At 38.0% G+C, this 17,635-nt stretch overlaps 1 protein-coding gene across 1 annotated transcript in view; it reads right to left on the reverse strand.

Annotated features, from left to right (window-relative positions):
• Positions 1–7,235: 7,235 nt before the first annotated feature.
• ttyh3a (tweety family member 3a) overlaps positions 7,236–17,635 on the reverse strand; it is a 68,240-nt gene continuing 57,840 nt past the window's right edge. Inside the window, exons 13-14 of the mRNA XM_051886387.1 lie at positions 16,932–17,007; positions 7,236–11,308 (exon numbers count right to left, since the gene is read on the reverse strand). Of these exons, the coding sequence (XP_051742347.1) occupies positions 11,231–11,308; positions 16,932–17,007 (154 nt within the window). The 3' untranslated portion in view covers positions 7,236–11,230. The remainder of the gene's footprint in view (positions 11,309–16,931; positions 17,008–17,635) is intronic.

Raw genomic sequence — 17,635 nt, forward strand, 5'->3', positions numbered from 1 at the left:
GGCCTAATCCCAGTAAATAACCGTAAAATTACTGGAATGACTTTACCGGTAAATACACAAATATGCTGTTCACACAAGCAACGGTGTTCTGGCTTTTTACCGTTAAGAGACGATTCACACATCAGCAGCACAAAAATGCTGGTAAATTCTGTGATGTTAGTCATCGGAAATGACTCGGAAATGATCTTTAAGCACCGAGGAGAGGAAAAGCGCCTCAGTTTCACTATCTGTTCAATTTGACAACATTTTTTTTCTTCTGAGGGACAGGGATGATCACACAGAATGCGTTTCTGCCATAGACTGTAAAAAAAGATGGACGACGCACGCGTCTTCACTCTCTTCCATTGTAGTAACTGAAGCCGCCAGTGTGTCAGTATGGCGCTAACATCTTGAGTCTCGAGTCTGCGCATAGTGAACTTGGAGCCGAGACTGCGCAGTAGTGAGCGCGAAGTGGAGCCTTGATATCAAGGTCCCGCCCACACTCCCGCAAAATCGGTTAATACTGCAGAACAACACATTATGTTGGTGTGAAATAAACAGTTCTGGAAATGTAGAAATTAAAGTTAAAGCTCCAATGTCCTCCCGAAGGTCCAGAGAAAAGTCTGTTGGTGCTTCAGTGACAACTTCGCTCAGAGAAGCTGTAATCTCAGCTGTCAAACATGACGTCAAAACCCGCGTTTTTATAGAGTACCTCAGGGATGACGTGTTTTTGTAGGCCAACCCGGAAGTTAGCGGCGCAAGGGTTCCCTCGATCGAATTTTTCCCATAGACTTTTGGAAAATCGCAAAAAATAAGCTCTGTGTTTAACAAAGGGTTATGACACTTACACATTTTGTCTGTCAAGATCATCTTTACAAGTTAACACAACATTTATACATTTTGAAGCCTAAATAAAGTCGTCAGATATAAAAAGCTAACAGTAGGCTATAAATGGACTACAGCACACCATGGTCACGGATCAATGTCACCACCACCAAGCTTTCTCAAACTTTATTTAGAAAACAACTTTATTTAAAACATAATCACTGATTATGATCTGTGCTGTGTATGAATACTTATCCACTTTTTCATGAGAAATGCTGTCCAAATGTCCTGTTTGTCATGATGACGTCTAAAGTCCCTGCCAAAGGAAGTAGTCCATTTTAGCAATTTGTTAGCAACTGCCGTTTTTAAGACACAATAAAGGTTTAAAAAAAAAACACAAGTGGGTTATAACTGGTGTGTTTTATATCATAGATCAAAACGTGAAAATATTTAGAGGCTTTGTTTACCACAAACCTTATTTCAGGCGATTTAGCAAAAACCCATTCAAAAAAACCCATAGACTTTTGGGCGATGGAACCAGAAGTCCTAAAATGCTAACTCGCTTCCGGGTTTTGCCTACAAAAACACGACATCCCTGAGGTACTCTATTGCATTACATGGAGAGGGCGGGGTTTATGATCTATACCGCATTCAGCCACCTGGGGGCGATCGAGACGCTTTGTCTTCACTTTTCAGGACTCGTGTGGCACGATTGGTTTCTGCTCTTAAAAATTTCTCTGACATCGCTGTCAAAGGATAATTAGCTGGTGAAGTGGATTTACTTGTTGTAGAGTTAATAAAAGTTATCGTGAGCACTGTAATGTTTAAAGCAGATGTCTTAACAAATGTCAGTAGACCGGGAAGATTTTAAAACGAGCAGTTCATTCATAAATACGTAAGATCGCTGTGGAAATACAAACCGGAAGACAAAAGACAACGAGCGCAGCGCTGAAAAGGGGCGGGGCTACACAAGGTCTATAGAGTGGTGCAGGTATGACATCACTTTGTAGGCTAAAATGCAGAAGTGAGTTAGCATTTTAGCACTTCCAGTTCCATCGCCGCGAAGTCAATGGGTTTTTTGAATGGGATTTTGGTTAAATGGCTGAAATAAGGTCTGTGGTGAACGCAAGCTCAAGACAGTTTCACGTTTTATTCTACAACATAAAATGCATCAGTATTACCCCATTTGTGATTTTTTTAAGCTGTTATGTGTCTTAAAAAAGGCAGTTGCTAACAAGTGGCTAAATGGGACTACACAGGCAGTCAGGGACATTAAATGTCATCACAGCGAAAAGGTAAGCTCGGTCTCCTTTTACAGCCTCATGATGCTCATAATTGTACTCTTATAAACTATTTTAACTCAAACTTGCTGGGAAAATGTTTTTAGATAAAAACTGAAAGAGTTGTCGGAAGCTTAGTGATGGTGACGTTGAAGTCGAGCGACCGTGGTGTAGTTCGTTTATAGCCTACCTTTAGCTTTTACTTCTGGCGACTGCATTTAGGCTTCAAACTTCATAAAAGTTATGTTCATCTGTGAAAATTATCTTGATGGACAAAACGTGTAAGTGTCATAACCCTGTGTTAAACACAGAGCATAGGAAAAATGCATAGGCTTTCGATCGAGGGAACCCGTGCGCCGCTAACTTCCGGGTTGGCCTACAAAGTGACGTCATACCTGCACCACTCGGAAAAGAAAGCAGGGTCACAAAGGCAACATGATGAAAAAGCTGCGAAATGTGGCACAACGGTAAAAGATGTTAATCTATCACACATTTACATAGACACACTATTAAAAAGCAGCAGAGCTTGTTGTAAATGGTGCGTCATGCAGTAATCACGTCATCTCCATAAGAACTGTATGATTGGCCCAAAGCGCCTTCGGACCTCGTACATGCTCATGCCGGTAATCTTCATTCTTTGTTCACACACAGCATCATACTGGTAATTTACTGGTAAAGTTACAATTTCTCATACCGGTAAATTGCCAGAAATGATTTACTGGTATTTTTTAAAAGGTCTTGTTCACACATGATCTCGTAACGGTAATTGTCCTCACTCAACTCTTTTGAGAGGATATAATTAACAGGCAGCGAGCAGGCGCCTGCACACCACACCAGTTCTCCAGGCCTCTCAGCCACTGGCTGGATCTGTAATCCCTATGAACATGTGCTCAAAGGAACCGAGCGACAATCTCCTAATCCAGCTATCAGATATCTTTGGCCATAGAGGCTTTACCTCACAGAGCAAAAATGTCTGTTTCAGGGATTCTCATGGAGGGTTATCAAGCATGCTGAGAGATGTCTCCTGGGTGTCCCACGCATTGAACATTCATTCATTCAGCAGTTCATTTGTCTGTAACTTTCTTCCGACTTCTTCGGCAAAGCTGTCTAGATGAACTCTCACCTGGATGACAAAAAACAGACAACTAATTTCAAGGTTTTGTTCCACATTTTATAAACCAGCATACATTTGAAATAAAACACCACTAGATGTTCTGCCAATAGTGAGGCTAAGTGTTATGTGTGATCTCATTCTCTTTCTTTAGCTACTTCCTTCCATCTGCATATTGCTAGCTACAAGCAGATCTTTCCAGTGGCTCATTCTGGAAAATATGATCTTTCTTTGGGCCTTTTTAACTTTATTTCATCAGTGTCTGGCATACATGTGCATAAATTAACATTTGACTATTTCCAATTGAAACAAAGTTTGGGTGGGACATATCCTTTTTATATATATATATATATATATATACACACAACAGCCAAGCTTTACTTCACACATCATAAGTACATTTCCTTCTGTTATATTTTAAATTGGTTATTGATGAGGAAGCTTCATTACTTCATTATTTATCTAAACTTTTACTTGAAATTAGTAGTTGAACTACAATCAAGGAGCATGAAAGAGTAGCTAATAAATAAGCCCATACACACTTCTAAAAATACACTGATATATAAAAATATTATACTAAAAACATATGAGGTTCATCCAATGGCATGAAAATCTGGCTCTTCCAAAGCTGGAATGCGTGTACAAACTACTAAGGGAAAGTGATCTTTTGGTAATTCTCTGATGCAAAGCAGGATGCAAATAAGCAAAAAAATCAGTTAAACTTAAAGATTTCTCTCAGGGCAGGACAGGATTGTGCTATTATCTGATAAACATGTTTATTCCCCCTGACACCTTCAGTTGAGCCAATCAGCCACTGGATAGCATCCTGCAAAGCTGCATGACAGGACCGTAATAAATATCAACAACCAACTGTTATGAGTAAAAACCCAACCGCTTCCCTCCTCAAGGTTTCAGTTTTGACATTTCATCTTCAACGGACACAACAGACCGACACTGCTTTAAAAGAAATTACTCATGTTGACTTTAATCGGAGAGCTCAACACTCCTGCCCTTTAGCACAATGCTGTTTTGGTGTAGAGGCGGTTTTCCTGCAGTTGTTCATTCTTGAGGTATTCTGAGGTATTCAGAGGCAACGTGGTGCACTAATGTGGGTTATACCTTGTTAACTTTTCCTTGTCCCTGTGCTGTGGTGGGAAAGAACACGGAGGTATATAAATCGCGACAGTGAGGGGGAATAAAGCTGACAAAATGGGTAATAAAAGGGTGTAAGGCTCAGAATAAGCAGCCTTAGATGTTTCTGAATGGTGTGGGTATTAGAGAAGACCAATGGGTGGAGTTTGAGAGAAGTTAACTGACAATCAAAACCAGCACTGGAGGAATGCCTGCTTCTGCACACTGCTCTTAAATAAAGGAGAGAGAACAACAGGATTGAGTCTTTCAGAGTGGCCTGCTCCTTCCTGCTGGTGGAGAATGATGGTTAAAAAGAGCCAGTGGGGTGTGAGGAATGGGTATGAACACAGCTGCCCCTCTGTATGGCTCTGAGGAACCTGCCCTGTCACTATGACGCAAATCCTTGTCCATCAAGATGGAGTGTAAAGGCATTTACACATTAAAGACAGCATTTGATGGATAGGATGCATTTTGAGGGTGTGGAAAGAACTGAACTGACCTTTCGTTAAGCTCCGCCCTCCTCAGTTACTGTTGTTAGCTGTTACACCCTTTATTCTTACATGGGCTGAATTGAATTTTGATATCAGAAAACTTTTCATTGAGATATCATTTTTTAACAGTAGTTAATGCATTAACTAACATTAACTAACAATGAGCGACATTTTTTACAGCATTTATTAACCTTTATTAATGTTAGTTAATAAGGTAGGATCAGAATCATAAGCGGCATGTAGGGAAGGGTCAATTGGATTTCCAAAAACACATCTGGACAAACCTACAAATTTTTCATTGGTTAACTGATGCCTACGTCATGCGTTCAGTGTTATTTTAGTATTATTTATATATTTATTAATACTAATATTTTGAATTTTTCAAAAATTCCAGTTTCAGTTTTGATTTTTGTTTTAGTAATTTCCTTATTTTTAATATATCTATTTAGCTTTAATTTATTTTTATTTCAGTATTAGTATGTTAAAACTGAAATAAAAATATGTGAATAAAAGCCTAAATTGAATCTGTTCATCATATAAAGCGATCAAGTCTCTTGTAGAAAGCCCTTAGATTTCATCAAAAAATATCTTAATTTGTGTTCCGAAGATGAACAAAAGTCTTACGGGTTTGGAACAACATGAGGGTGAGTAATTAATGACAGAATTTTCATTTTTGGGTGAACTAACTCTTTAATTTTGAGTAACAGTGGAATCTTCTCCCATATTGAAAGCATAACAAAATAAATATCTACTAGGAAAGCCCCCAAAAGTTTCATGACAAACAGAAATCATTATTCATGCAGATAAAACCCGTGAAGATATATCACACTTTGATGTGTCCACACACAAAAAAAAGGTCATAACAACAGAAAAGACCCAAATGTGCTGGCATTAAGCCCACACTAATAAAAGAAAATCTGCTGTGGGGGGTGTTTCACAGGAGCCTGGCATCACCCCCATTTCCATTCACTTAACCACTCCACTGCATTCGCAATGCATTCCTGCGGCTCAACAATAGAGGCCTAACTCAATTTCCAACATAATTAGGCTGTGCAGGATTCCATTTGCGATCCCAGTTACGGAATAAACCTGTGCCATTTTGTTTTAGAGTGAAAAGGGGTTCCGTAACACGTACACAATCGTTTAATTTGTGTGGAGTGGTAAGCTAATTTGTTTCTTTGATGCCTGTTCACATTTTGAGTTTGTGTGACTGTCTGGTTCTCAAAAAATAAATGCTTTACATTTCCATGGACGATGGAAGGAGACAAACAGGGTGTGCTCTGTGTAGAGGTCCCTTTATTATGTGCTTTGTTTTCCCAGAAGTCCACCCTCTTCCCCTTCACGCACACACAGGCCCAGTGAGGCGGCAGCTGCCTGGCGGCTGACAGGAAAGCCACTATGGTGGGTGTCTGTCCTGTTTGTGACACTGACCCCCATGACTGATGTCACACCAGTAAGGTCATAAACACAACACTGTGATTTCTATTTTCCTGACAGAAATAAATGCATTGTTATCAATGTGCTGAAATTCAAAACAGTACACTCATAGACTTCAGTGGTATATAGTAAGTATACACAGCATACAATTCCTCTATAGAATAGATGTACTACATTATATATAAGCAGTATTATAGATATATAGACGTTTTTATGTGGAGAAATGCGCCCCACAATGCAATTCACTCGACCTTCCATTTCCGCTATATTGGATGAATCTGTAGCATTTATTCATATCTCTTTCTTGACTCATCATTACTTAATCAGACTGACAAAAGTCTTTATCATTATTACACAACGTTTGATTAAAAGTTTTAAATTACTAGATGACTCACCGGAAACAGTGAAGGTAAACATTCTACGTAATGATGCCACGTGACAACAATACAGAATAAATAGCGTTTGAAACGTTATTGGAATAATATACTGTTTCACTTACTGTTTTTAAAAATACTAGGTAGTAGACTATACAACAAGTAGTAAGCTGGTATTCCCTTTCCGAACTTGTGACCATAGGAAAGTACTTTCTCTTGAATGACACAATGCTGCCCTCCTGTGTTTATATGTTAGAACCGAGTCAACGGTGCGCTTTTATCCACAACCCATAGGGGGAGTGATTGAGTTCAAATGGTGAATATACACTCACAATAGGCTAAAAATATTCAAAACTTAAATGTTAGAAACAGCTTTCGTGAAGACAGTATCCTTGAATAAGTGTTATAACGATATAACCCAATAACAGTATTAAAACAGTTTCATGACAACTAAGATAAAGATTATACAAGAATTAAACGTTCTTCTCATAATGTGGGATTAATCAGAATCATCGCCATTATAATCATGTAAATATACTCACCATAGTTTCAAATGACAGTTCTGTCGCAGACAGATCAATAAGATAATAGTTAAACATAAGACACATTTATCAGTTAATGTTAGGTTTAATCTGAAAGTTCAAGCTCAATAAAACATTTACAATATTTTAGTAACTGAAAAAGGTCATCCTACAGTGAAGTCATATAAAAACATCTCGATAAAAGACCAAAATCATTTATTCGCATGAAAGAGACAAAATATTTTGTGCTTGCTAATAATCAAAATATGCCAGACTAAGAATTCCAAATAAAAAGATAATTAAAAATGATCTGTTTGTACTGATATAACAATTTCATGTCCTTAATGGGCCATTTTCTTGCAGACATTTGTTTAATGTACTGTTATCTTTGCAGTAAGACATTACCAAGGAGTAAATGGTGATGTGAAAACAGAGAGAGATTGCATCATCACAAACGTGTTCATTTACAGAGAAAAATAAAAATACTCCCACAACGTCAGGCTCATGTTCACAGGTGTCTCATTTGCTCGGGCCACGCAGAGCTCGTGAGAGAAAAAGTCCATTTCAAGGATGAAAAACATTTAGAGATTCACGGAAGGTACAAAGCTGGTGGTTATTGGCACAGTCGAGGATTGTACAGACCTCATCATCGATCAAAATAGCATCAACCGAGAAAGCAATGCAAGCGTCAGTAGCACACATCATGGTTCCACTCCACATCTATAGGATGACCATGCTTTGAGAAAAAGGGAAAAAAAACCTCACATGGTCAAATAATGAGCTGAATAACACAATTCAAGGCTCTCTGTTTGTTTATAGCTGTAATGCATCCCTTTAATTCTCTTCACCATGAAGTTCTTGCTTGATTTCATAAAAGTCTGGGAGTCTCTGAGCAATTTTGTCACATTGGGATTTGTTTTAAGTCTCACGTCTGCATTTACAAAGCATGCATGCATGCAGCCCCCACACAACTCTCTCTGAGATGGAAAATCAGGGCTCAACAATAAGAATGATCCACTCGACCGTGGTCAGCATGAGACTTTATCATTATGAATTTAGAGCTGTCAGGTTAGAGATTATACATTACATATACATACAGTAAATTCCAAACAAATTCTGGCACATGTGCATGATAAAAATGTAGCTGTTTTTGGTGGGGCAAGTGAACCTGATAAAAACTTCTTAATGTTGAGCCCTGAATATGTGGTAAGCACATGACATGCCCTGAAATTCTGATGTTGGCAGTATGAGGGAAGGAGGTGGTCCTGAGGTGTGTGTGAAGGTGAGACAGATGATGCCCATGGTATGAGAACACTGGCACCCTTATATGAGGTCCAGACATGCAGAGTCTCAGTCTATAACATCAGAGAGGGGTCTTTTGAGGAGAAAGGGAGTTCACCCTGATCAGATGCCAGCTCTTGGCATTGTCTCCTGTGTGTCTGTGCTCTCATCAAGAGGAAAATATTCTGTTTGACAGCACATCACTTTTATGTCTTCTTCAGGGATGGCAAGTTTCCCCTCAACTCTGGGAATGAAAGCAATTTGTGGTACAGAAGCAACAAGCCCAGGAAATTGTGGGCTTTTGAAAGTCACACTGAATTACAGCACAAGGTACTGAAGCTTGCGGCCTTCTTTCTGTTTCTTTGAGGAAAAAATACAAGACAGGCCACTGATGACTTCACTTTCTGCCATATTGGTGTCCCCCTCCCTGAGGACTCATCCGATCAGCAAAATTAAGGTTAAAATGTTCAGTTTACATTGTGTACAGTACAATGAACTCCTCCCAGCCTCTTGCTTAGAATTGATAAGCGATGATAAATCGTCTGAGCTGGTCCCAGCGTCTCCATGCTTGTACAGTATTAGGACAAATGTAATGTTCAGATAAGGTCCCAGCATTAGACAAAGGAATTTTAGCCTCGTGCTAAATTCAGATTGAATGGAGCTAAAAATACTTGAATACAAATCCAGTTTGAGGTTGTCCAGATCATCATCATCGTTTGGTCAAAATCCAGATCATCAGGGTTTGGTCAACAATCTGATGATGATTTCTCAATTTCCTCTTTGTTAGGCTGGTTTGTCCGGCTCTGTTTTTCCAGGTTTTCCAGCAATGGCAGTGGATATAGCCCAGTTAAATGAGTAGTTTGTTTAATGCAGTCCATGTGTATTGAGAAAAACCCTACAAGGATTTCAATAGTTACACAGCACCTACAAACCGTAACTTCCCACCAAAAACTCAAGCCTGTAAATGAGATGAAAGAACCCACTCTTCTTACAACCAGCGTATGCTACAGATTTAGGCCCGAAACATACTATACAAGTACAGAAACACAAAAGCTAGCTATTCTATGATTTCACACATAATTCTGCAATTTGTAACGCAACTAAAGTTTGCCAAAGCGAGCATTAGCTTTTATCTTATTTCAAATGTTTTCTTTAAGGTCTATTACTGTCATGACAAAGCAACTTTTTGAAGAGAAACTTGGGCTGTGTCCAAAATCACCCCTATAGCCTTACATAGTGCAATATTTGGACATTATCGAGTGTACTGAAATTATGACGCATTTTTGTAGGCCAAACCACGGAAGCGAGGTAGCATTTTAGCACTTCCGGTTCCATTGTCCCAAAGTTAATGTTTTTTTTTTTTTTAATAGATTTGGTTAAACGGCTGAAATCAGGTCTGTGGTTAACTCAAGCTCAAGATACTTTCACGTTTTATTCTACGACATAAAAACAACAACAGTATTAACCTACCCGTGATCTTTTAAGCTGTTACATGTCTTGAAAATGACGGTTGCTATCAAGTGGTTACGTTGGTAGTGATGTTGAACTTGTGTGACCGTGGTGTAGTTCAACTTAAGTAGTTGTGTTCATCTGTGAAAATTATCTTGATGGACAAAACATGTAAGTATCATAAACTTTTGTTGATCACAGAACTTACTTTTTGTGATAATACAAAAGCCTTTGGGAAAATCCTATTGGGTTATTGTCGAGGGAACCATCGTGATGCTATCTGCCGATTGGCCTACAAAGTGACGTCACAGTTCCACCACTCTATACCAAAGCACAAGAGCGTCGTGCCAAATTAATTAATTAATTAACTAAGTGTCCAAATTCACTCACTCGTTTTTATTCACTCCTTCAAGTTGACTATATTGGAGCAATCAATAGTGAAACATGCTTGCTCAGCTAGTTACCTGAATAAAAACATCTGGTTCTCTATCGCCCCCTTGAGTATGGAGATAGACATATGCAGATTATATATAACACATCAACAGATTTGCAACAGACTAACTAGGTGTTCACGTCTGCATTTCTGTACTAGCGTGGAGCATGTTTCTGGCTTTATTTCTCACACCATTTCATTAGAATAGCTATCATCCCAATTTGTCAACTTAAAAGCTGCTATCCAAACCCAAAAACAAGAGGAACTTAATTACTGAGTTCTAGGGAACGTCTCAATGCTCAAGAGTTTCTCACACTATTAAGATTAGATTGGTTTAGTTATATTACAGTAGATGCCACTGATGTAAACTGCAGAGCTGGACGTGGCAGTAGGTCCTGCAAATGGAGAAGGTCACATTACTTCAAATGACCAGAGGACAGAGGCCATTCCGGACTCTAGAGTTATGGGCATTAAACCCTGTCCAGTTCTTCAGTTCTGGACCTTTCTGAACCTCTGGCAAGAGCACCACAATAGAGCAAGGGCAGCATGGATCAACACACACATACACACACACGTCACTCAAAGTATCTGTACATAATGCAGTTCATACTCATTACAGACGCTCACGCACACACACAAACACTCAGGGCTGAGAGTAACCCTCTGCTGCCGCCACGCTGAACTAGCTGCCTGAACTGAACCGGCCAACTGGAAACAGCACAAGAGGCCTCTGGAACATTCCTCTGACAGCAGTATTTACATGATGCAAGGACGTCCTTTATCAGCTGGGTTGGAGAGTGCGCATCAAAGATCAACATGGCTAAATGGGTAGGCCTGGGGTGAAACTTGTCTGGGCTGTGGGAACAAGACGTGGATGAGGGGTAGCTTTACACTGAAGGGAAAGGAGACAGTGTTCCTCTAGTTTGCTGCGGAGCTGCTGCTGTTGGGGTCGGGTCGGGAGTTTGCCAGGTACTTGGCCCTCATGCTGGATGTGTACTGGAGGGAGACAAACACAGAGAGAAAAAAAAAACATACAAAATAATTTAGATTTCAGACTTAATACGGCTTTAACACAAAGAACACGCTGTATATAGTGCAAGTACATGTGAACATGCCTGTTACAGTGGCTCTGTAATATGCTGTTTACACCTGCTATTAACACCTAGAGGACAGTCTTGGATTTCATGCATGTATATTAGGGATGCATGGATATTAAAATTGTGGCCAAATACCAAAAAAATCATTTTAAATGCCAGAAGTGCATTTAGGCATTATAATGTTATAATGTGCAGAATGAAAAATGGATTTTCCTTTTGAGATTTGCTAAAAATTACATTTAAAGACCCCTCCTGTGGTGAAAATCAAGTTTTTAATGTTGTTTATATGTATTTGTGGTGTTTTTAATATGCTTTAAGACAAACCATGTGCAAATTCATGTCAACACCATTGCTGAGTATTTTCTCTTTAAAACTGCAGTGGAAAAAAAGTGGTTTAAAATTGATGGTGTCTGTGACATCACAAACTACCTTGTAACCAATCACGTCAACAGGCGGGCTTTAGCATATCATTAACAGTGAACTAGCAGAGGAGTCTCGAGAGAAGCCAGGCTATCACGGTATATTTTTCTGTTGATATGAAAAATCTGGTAGATTTAGCAATATAGAAGGTGTATGATGTTTAGTACGATGTTAGTGGAGGCGGAGCTAATTTGCAAATTCATTGATCCACATATACTAAATGAGGCAAGGGTGTAGAGTTACATTCAAGCTATTTTAAGGCATGAAGATTTTTTTTTTTTTTTTTTACAGGAAAAAAATGTTTAATATGTCATTTTGGTGATTAAAGATGAGTTTTAAGGGATAAAATTATTGACTACAGGGGGACTTTAACAGTGTTAAATTATTAGTGATTTTAAAGATTGACTGGTAATCTAAATGTAAAAAAAAAAAAGACATTAGCACACAGAATTAAATAACCAATGTTGATGCCAACAAACTATAAAAAGTCTGTAATATCAGCTAATAACAGAAATGGTCCCAATACAGTATATTGTGCATTTCTAATGTATAATGGATGTTTTCCAAAAGTTTTGATTGATTACCCCCCCAACCCCCTCCCCCTCTTTGTTTTGGCACACTGACAGTGTTAGCCAAGTTCACAATTGAACTTGAAGTGAATCATCCATGGTGGCTGTTAATAACAGGTGTAAAGTCCTAAATAATAATAATAATAATAATAATAATAATAAATAAAAAAAATCATAATATATCATATAATAATAAAATTAATTTAAAAAAATCATATAATAATAAAACTGTCACAGAACACCTAGAATCATTTAGACAGCCTTGTAGATGCAATATTAATGGGTTTGTATATAGCACACGAGTGTAGTTAGTATTCTTTGTAAATTAAATTGCAAAAATCTGCTCACTCTAACAAAACAGCAAGCAGTCAAACTACACTATAAATACTGTTTACTACTTTTCTTAAATACAACATACAACTAATGTGACTTGATTGATAAGAATGAAGAGACATTACTTTATACTTCTAGTATTATACTTATACTTCTAAATGACCCAATACTAATGTAAAGCCTCTTTTGTTTCCCTTGAGCTCATTTTATTCTCACTAAAGTCTTTAAATGTGGCATGAATGTACTCTGTCCACCTATAATATTTGCAAAGTGGCTTGTTTAAACCTTATATAGAGTTTAATATAGAGTTTAGGGCATAATATAGAGTTTACAACTTTGCCTCAGTTGGAAATCACCACTAAATGAACAAAAAGCCTGCACAATCTGTACATTCAAATCCAATATACACTGACCATCAACAGTGTATGGTGACAGATGCAGTGACTGGAGCTGACAGCTCTTAGTTAAAACTTAAAAATTTAAATATGACATGAGGTCGATATTGATACCAGACAGTATTAATGCATCCCTAATAAGACTACTTAAACTTTACTTTTTAAAGATAAAAAGTACCAATCAAACATGAAGGGGTAACCGCTACACAAAGCATGACGTGCCTACTGCTGCAATCTATCGAGCTACAGGAAGTTACGTTTGTTTACAAGACTTAACAGGCATTCACACCAAAAGAGATTTGCAATGACAAACCGAAAAGAAGTTGATCATTGTGACAATCCGTCATTCATATGAGATCAAACAATAGCAAACCACAACCATCCAATCAATTCCCCATTTACAAAAGTAAATCCCGCCCTACATTTAATCTTGTTCGAGAAGCCATTTCATTCAGATATACGTCACAATATGAAAGAAAGGCTATGGCAACTTCTGTTTCACGCTGACTTTAAACCGTGCTCATTTCTAACAACATGACTGTCAGGGACCATTATATAAAGCAGACAGAGGTCAACTTTATTCAAATGAGACTAGAAACAATTAGCACTGCGGCTCAGTGACCTCCAATGATTTAATAACTGTCAGTGTGAATGCACCTTTCGGATGCTAATCATTAGCTAAACTAAATTAAAAAGCTGTTCTTTCCCTTAATGTCTGTGTTAATGCATTTATCCCTCTCTGTGTTCTTGAAAATTGGATTTTATGTCAGATACGTGAAGAGTTAATGCTGGTGGAGGGAGAACATGCTGCCCCACAGATGACAAGACCAGGAAAGCACACAACAAAAACACCAGGGACGAGGGCAGCTTGCTTGGGTCAGGGTGATGGTGGTTTGGGGAGGAATCACGCTGTTGTTTTCTTGTTTTTGTAGGGAGGGAAGTGGGCCAAATAAGTGGGAGTGGGGCAGTTGAGTACCTGTTGGAATAGCTGAGGCTGTTACCAAAACGAGCGGGAACTCTCCGATGGCTTTAACTGCCAGCTGTGACGGCTGTTACTGTCCGTGGATGTCAAATACAACTGTGTGGATTTGCAGAAAAGAAAACGAAAAGAAAGTGTAGAGCAGATAGACACCACTGACTCCAGCTCAAGAAACACGTACAACATGAACTCCCAACACACACAAACCAACACGCAGGGTCTAGAGGACACAAGACCAGACACAAAGGTGTGAGGGGACACAGGTACACGGTGTGAGTGGGATTCATTTACATCAGCAAGTCCAGATAATCTGTAGCTCGCCTACACTACTGCAAAGTAAGTATGATATGTACACGAAATGTATATTTTGTTAGCAAAATACAAACAAAAAAACATTGGCACTCACCCAGAAGTTATATAAAAATATATTTGAATAATCTGATAAGCAATCTGATAAGCAATCTGATAAGCAATCTGATAAGCAATCTGATAACAGTCTCATATGGAATCGTGTTTCTCATAAAAGCGGATTTTCATCCAGTGGGATGCATGACTAACAAGAAGCAAATATGCCAATAAAAGTGTGTTTATATTAGTGAAATTTCAGCAAAATGTCGCTTACAAAAAAGGTCCACTCTCTATTGTGAATAGTGTAGCGATGTATGAAGCACAGCTCACAAAGAAGTCACTTTCAAACAAAGAAGTTTTCTGTTTGTCAGTATGGCAAATCTGCATCACCAACTTGAACCGGTTGCAAAATGCGCATGGGGAAATCTTTCACCATTAAAATTCTAGCTCACGTGGATTCCTTTTGAAATGATTGGATTTCGCTCATGAAAATTTGCTGAACAGTAGTAAAAAAGTAACGCTTTAAGAATCAAACCATTATCATAATTGGACAGTGTTGGGGGTAACGCATTACAACAGATTACTTTTTCAAGTAACTATTAAAGTAACATTACTTTTAGATTTACAACAAAATATTATTTTGTCAAGTTACTTTGTTTTCTCGTGTATTGACTGACAGCTCTCCTATTCCCATGTTGAGAGAAAACGGGAGAAAGTGCAGAGGCAAGTAAGAGTGTTGAACCTTCTTTTCCTGCATCTTATTCTTCTGTAATCCAGAATGGCAGCACAGCTGAAAGGTTTGTTTGAGCTGTGTGCTCTACAGGTGTGAATTTGCATTTTCTTCAGCCTGAGGCTTATTCATTTCACTTTTGGTGTGAAAGGGCCTTTTGTTAAAAAAACAAAAAAATAACGCAATACTTTCCATAAAAAGTAACTACGTAACGCAATTAGTTACTTTTTTTTTGGGTGTAACGCAATATTGTAACCAGGGCTGTACCCACCATTGAGGTCCTCGTGGTCCGGTCCTCTGTATTTTTCTGAGGTGTATAATAAAGGTTGTGAAATAATTGCCTAATATTAACTCTACTTTGGTGCTGCACAGATATATTCCACAACGTCAAGATTACCGACCTTCTCATCTGAGCTGCCTCAGCGGTCAATCACCGCTCCTTAATGTCAAAATGTTTGAGATGACCAATCAAATCAAATGTTCACAGAGCTGCTGAATGCTAATCATAAATTCCAGCGCGATGCTTCAGTAAACGGTCAAAGTGTGAGATAATCTCAACATTTAATATTTGTCAGCTGTTTTACAATAGAAATGTTAAATGACAGAAATATTAAGGGATGCAAACTAATAAACTTTTGTTTAATTTTGCTATTTTTAGCTGAAAATATAGGCTATAATTTATGTGATTCATGGTGATTCGTAACTTTTAGTGTGACAAAAATACATGTCATCATCCTGACTTCAACATCACATATTCACAATGTCACCTAATGTGTGCATTTATAATGGTGTGTTATTTAAGTGTATTCTATGGGAATGTTTATTTTGGTACTTACAACAGACAGTTACGCAAAGAAAAATCTATTTTTTTTTTTTTTTTTTTTCTAGTTGACTAGGTGGTGCAAAACAATTACTCAACTAGTTAATTATGTGCACACATTCTTAGTGTCTAACAGTCCCACCAAATCAACTCCCAGGCGAGTTTGTTTCTTGTTCGCCGGATTCTTGCAGACAAGAATGAAACTGCCAAGACATACTGTCTGAATTCTTAGCTACATCCTGTTTTTACTTTCTGCGCAAAAAATGAAAATCACAAATAGTCCAGAAAGAGTGCTGTCCATGGTGCTTTCTTACATTTGCATTGTGCTCCAGTTCTTAATATGGAAGCTTCATATTGATCGGCTGCCAGAGTAAGGTATTAAAATACATGAAAGGTCTATGTGAAATGTCAGAGGCACTTGTTTAATCAATCCCCCATGTTTTCATCTCTAAACGAACAGTGCAACAGCACAATTTCACCAACAACAGGTGACCGATTTGACATCTTGTTTCCGTTGGAAGTTGGTAAGTGGACAGCTGGCTCAAAATCTCTCTTCTTTTCCTCACACACACACACACACAAAAAAAAAATAAATCAATGCGACATCGATCTATGGCTATAAATCTCCAGTTTTGTAAGTTCACACTCTGGAACTTCGTTCCTAAAACCTTTTTTTGTCCATCAGCAGTTGGCTTGAGAGGTCAGTTCTCACTTACTCAATCATCCACAAAGACATTTAGTTGAGTTCAGGGCTCTTTGTAATGACTTGCTGTGTACAGTGATGAAACTACAGTGGGGGAGATCATTGATTTACACAGGCAAACTATAAGAATGTGCCATTTATGGTGAATATTTAAGCATTCAGGCTGTCAAAATGACTCTGTGATTTGTGTGTTGTCATTCACCGAGGACGAGTGCAGATACTTACAGATGGAGGAGGAGATTCTCTCCCGATCAGAGGAGTGTTCTCACAGCGAGGGTTCTGGAAGTTTGCATTCTGGGTCCTGGAAATGAGAAACGCACACTTTACAAAGATTCAAAATCCTCCTGCATTAATGTATCTATTTCAAATTTATTGTATTTGCTTAATTACACTACCATTAAAAAGTTTGGGGTCAGTAAGTTTTTTGTTGTTTTGTTTTTTAAATAAGTATCTTTTGTTTACCAAGGCTGCATGTATTTGATCAAAAATACATTAGTCATATTGTGAAATATTACTACAAGTTAAAATCCATTTCAACATATTTTAAAATGATTTGGTGCTTTCTTATTATAATCAAAGTTGAAAACTGTGTGATATTTATGCTTTTTTTTAGGATTCTTTGATGAATAAAAAGTTCAAAAGAACAGCTTTTATTTAAAACAGAAATCTTTTGTAACATTATAAATGCATTTACTCTCACTTTTGATGAATGCATCCTAGCTAAATAAAAAAGCATTAATTTCTTTAATAAAAGAAAAATTACTGACCTTCCTTTTGAAAGGTAGTGTCTATATTAGTGTTGGGGAATGTTATTTTTAATAGAAATGTCACATTATTGTGTTACATCAGTTTTTATTGAAAATAAAGGGGTTTTATAGATTACATAACATTTTCTCTCTTCCTGAACAGTACTGCTTGTCTTGTGTTTT

Source organism: Ctenopharyngodon idella, chromosome 3, assembly GCF_019924925.1.
Source record: "Ctenopharyngodon idella isolate HZGC_01 chromosome 3, HZGC01, whole genome shotgun sequence".
In the NCBI taxonomy this organism is placed as follows: Eukaryota; Metazoa; Chordata; class Actinopteri; order Cypriniformes; family Xenocyprididae; genus Ctenopharyngodon; species Ctenopharyngodon idella.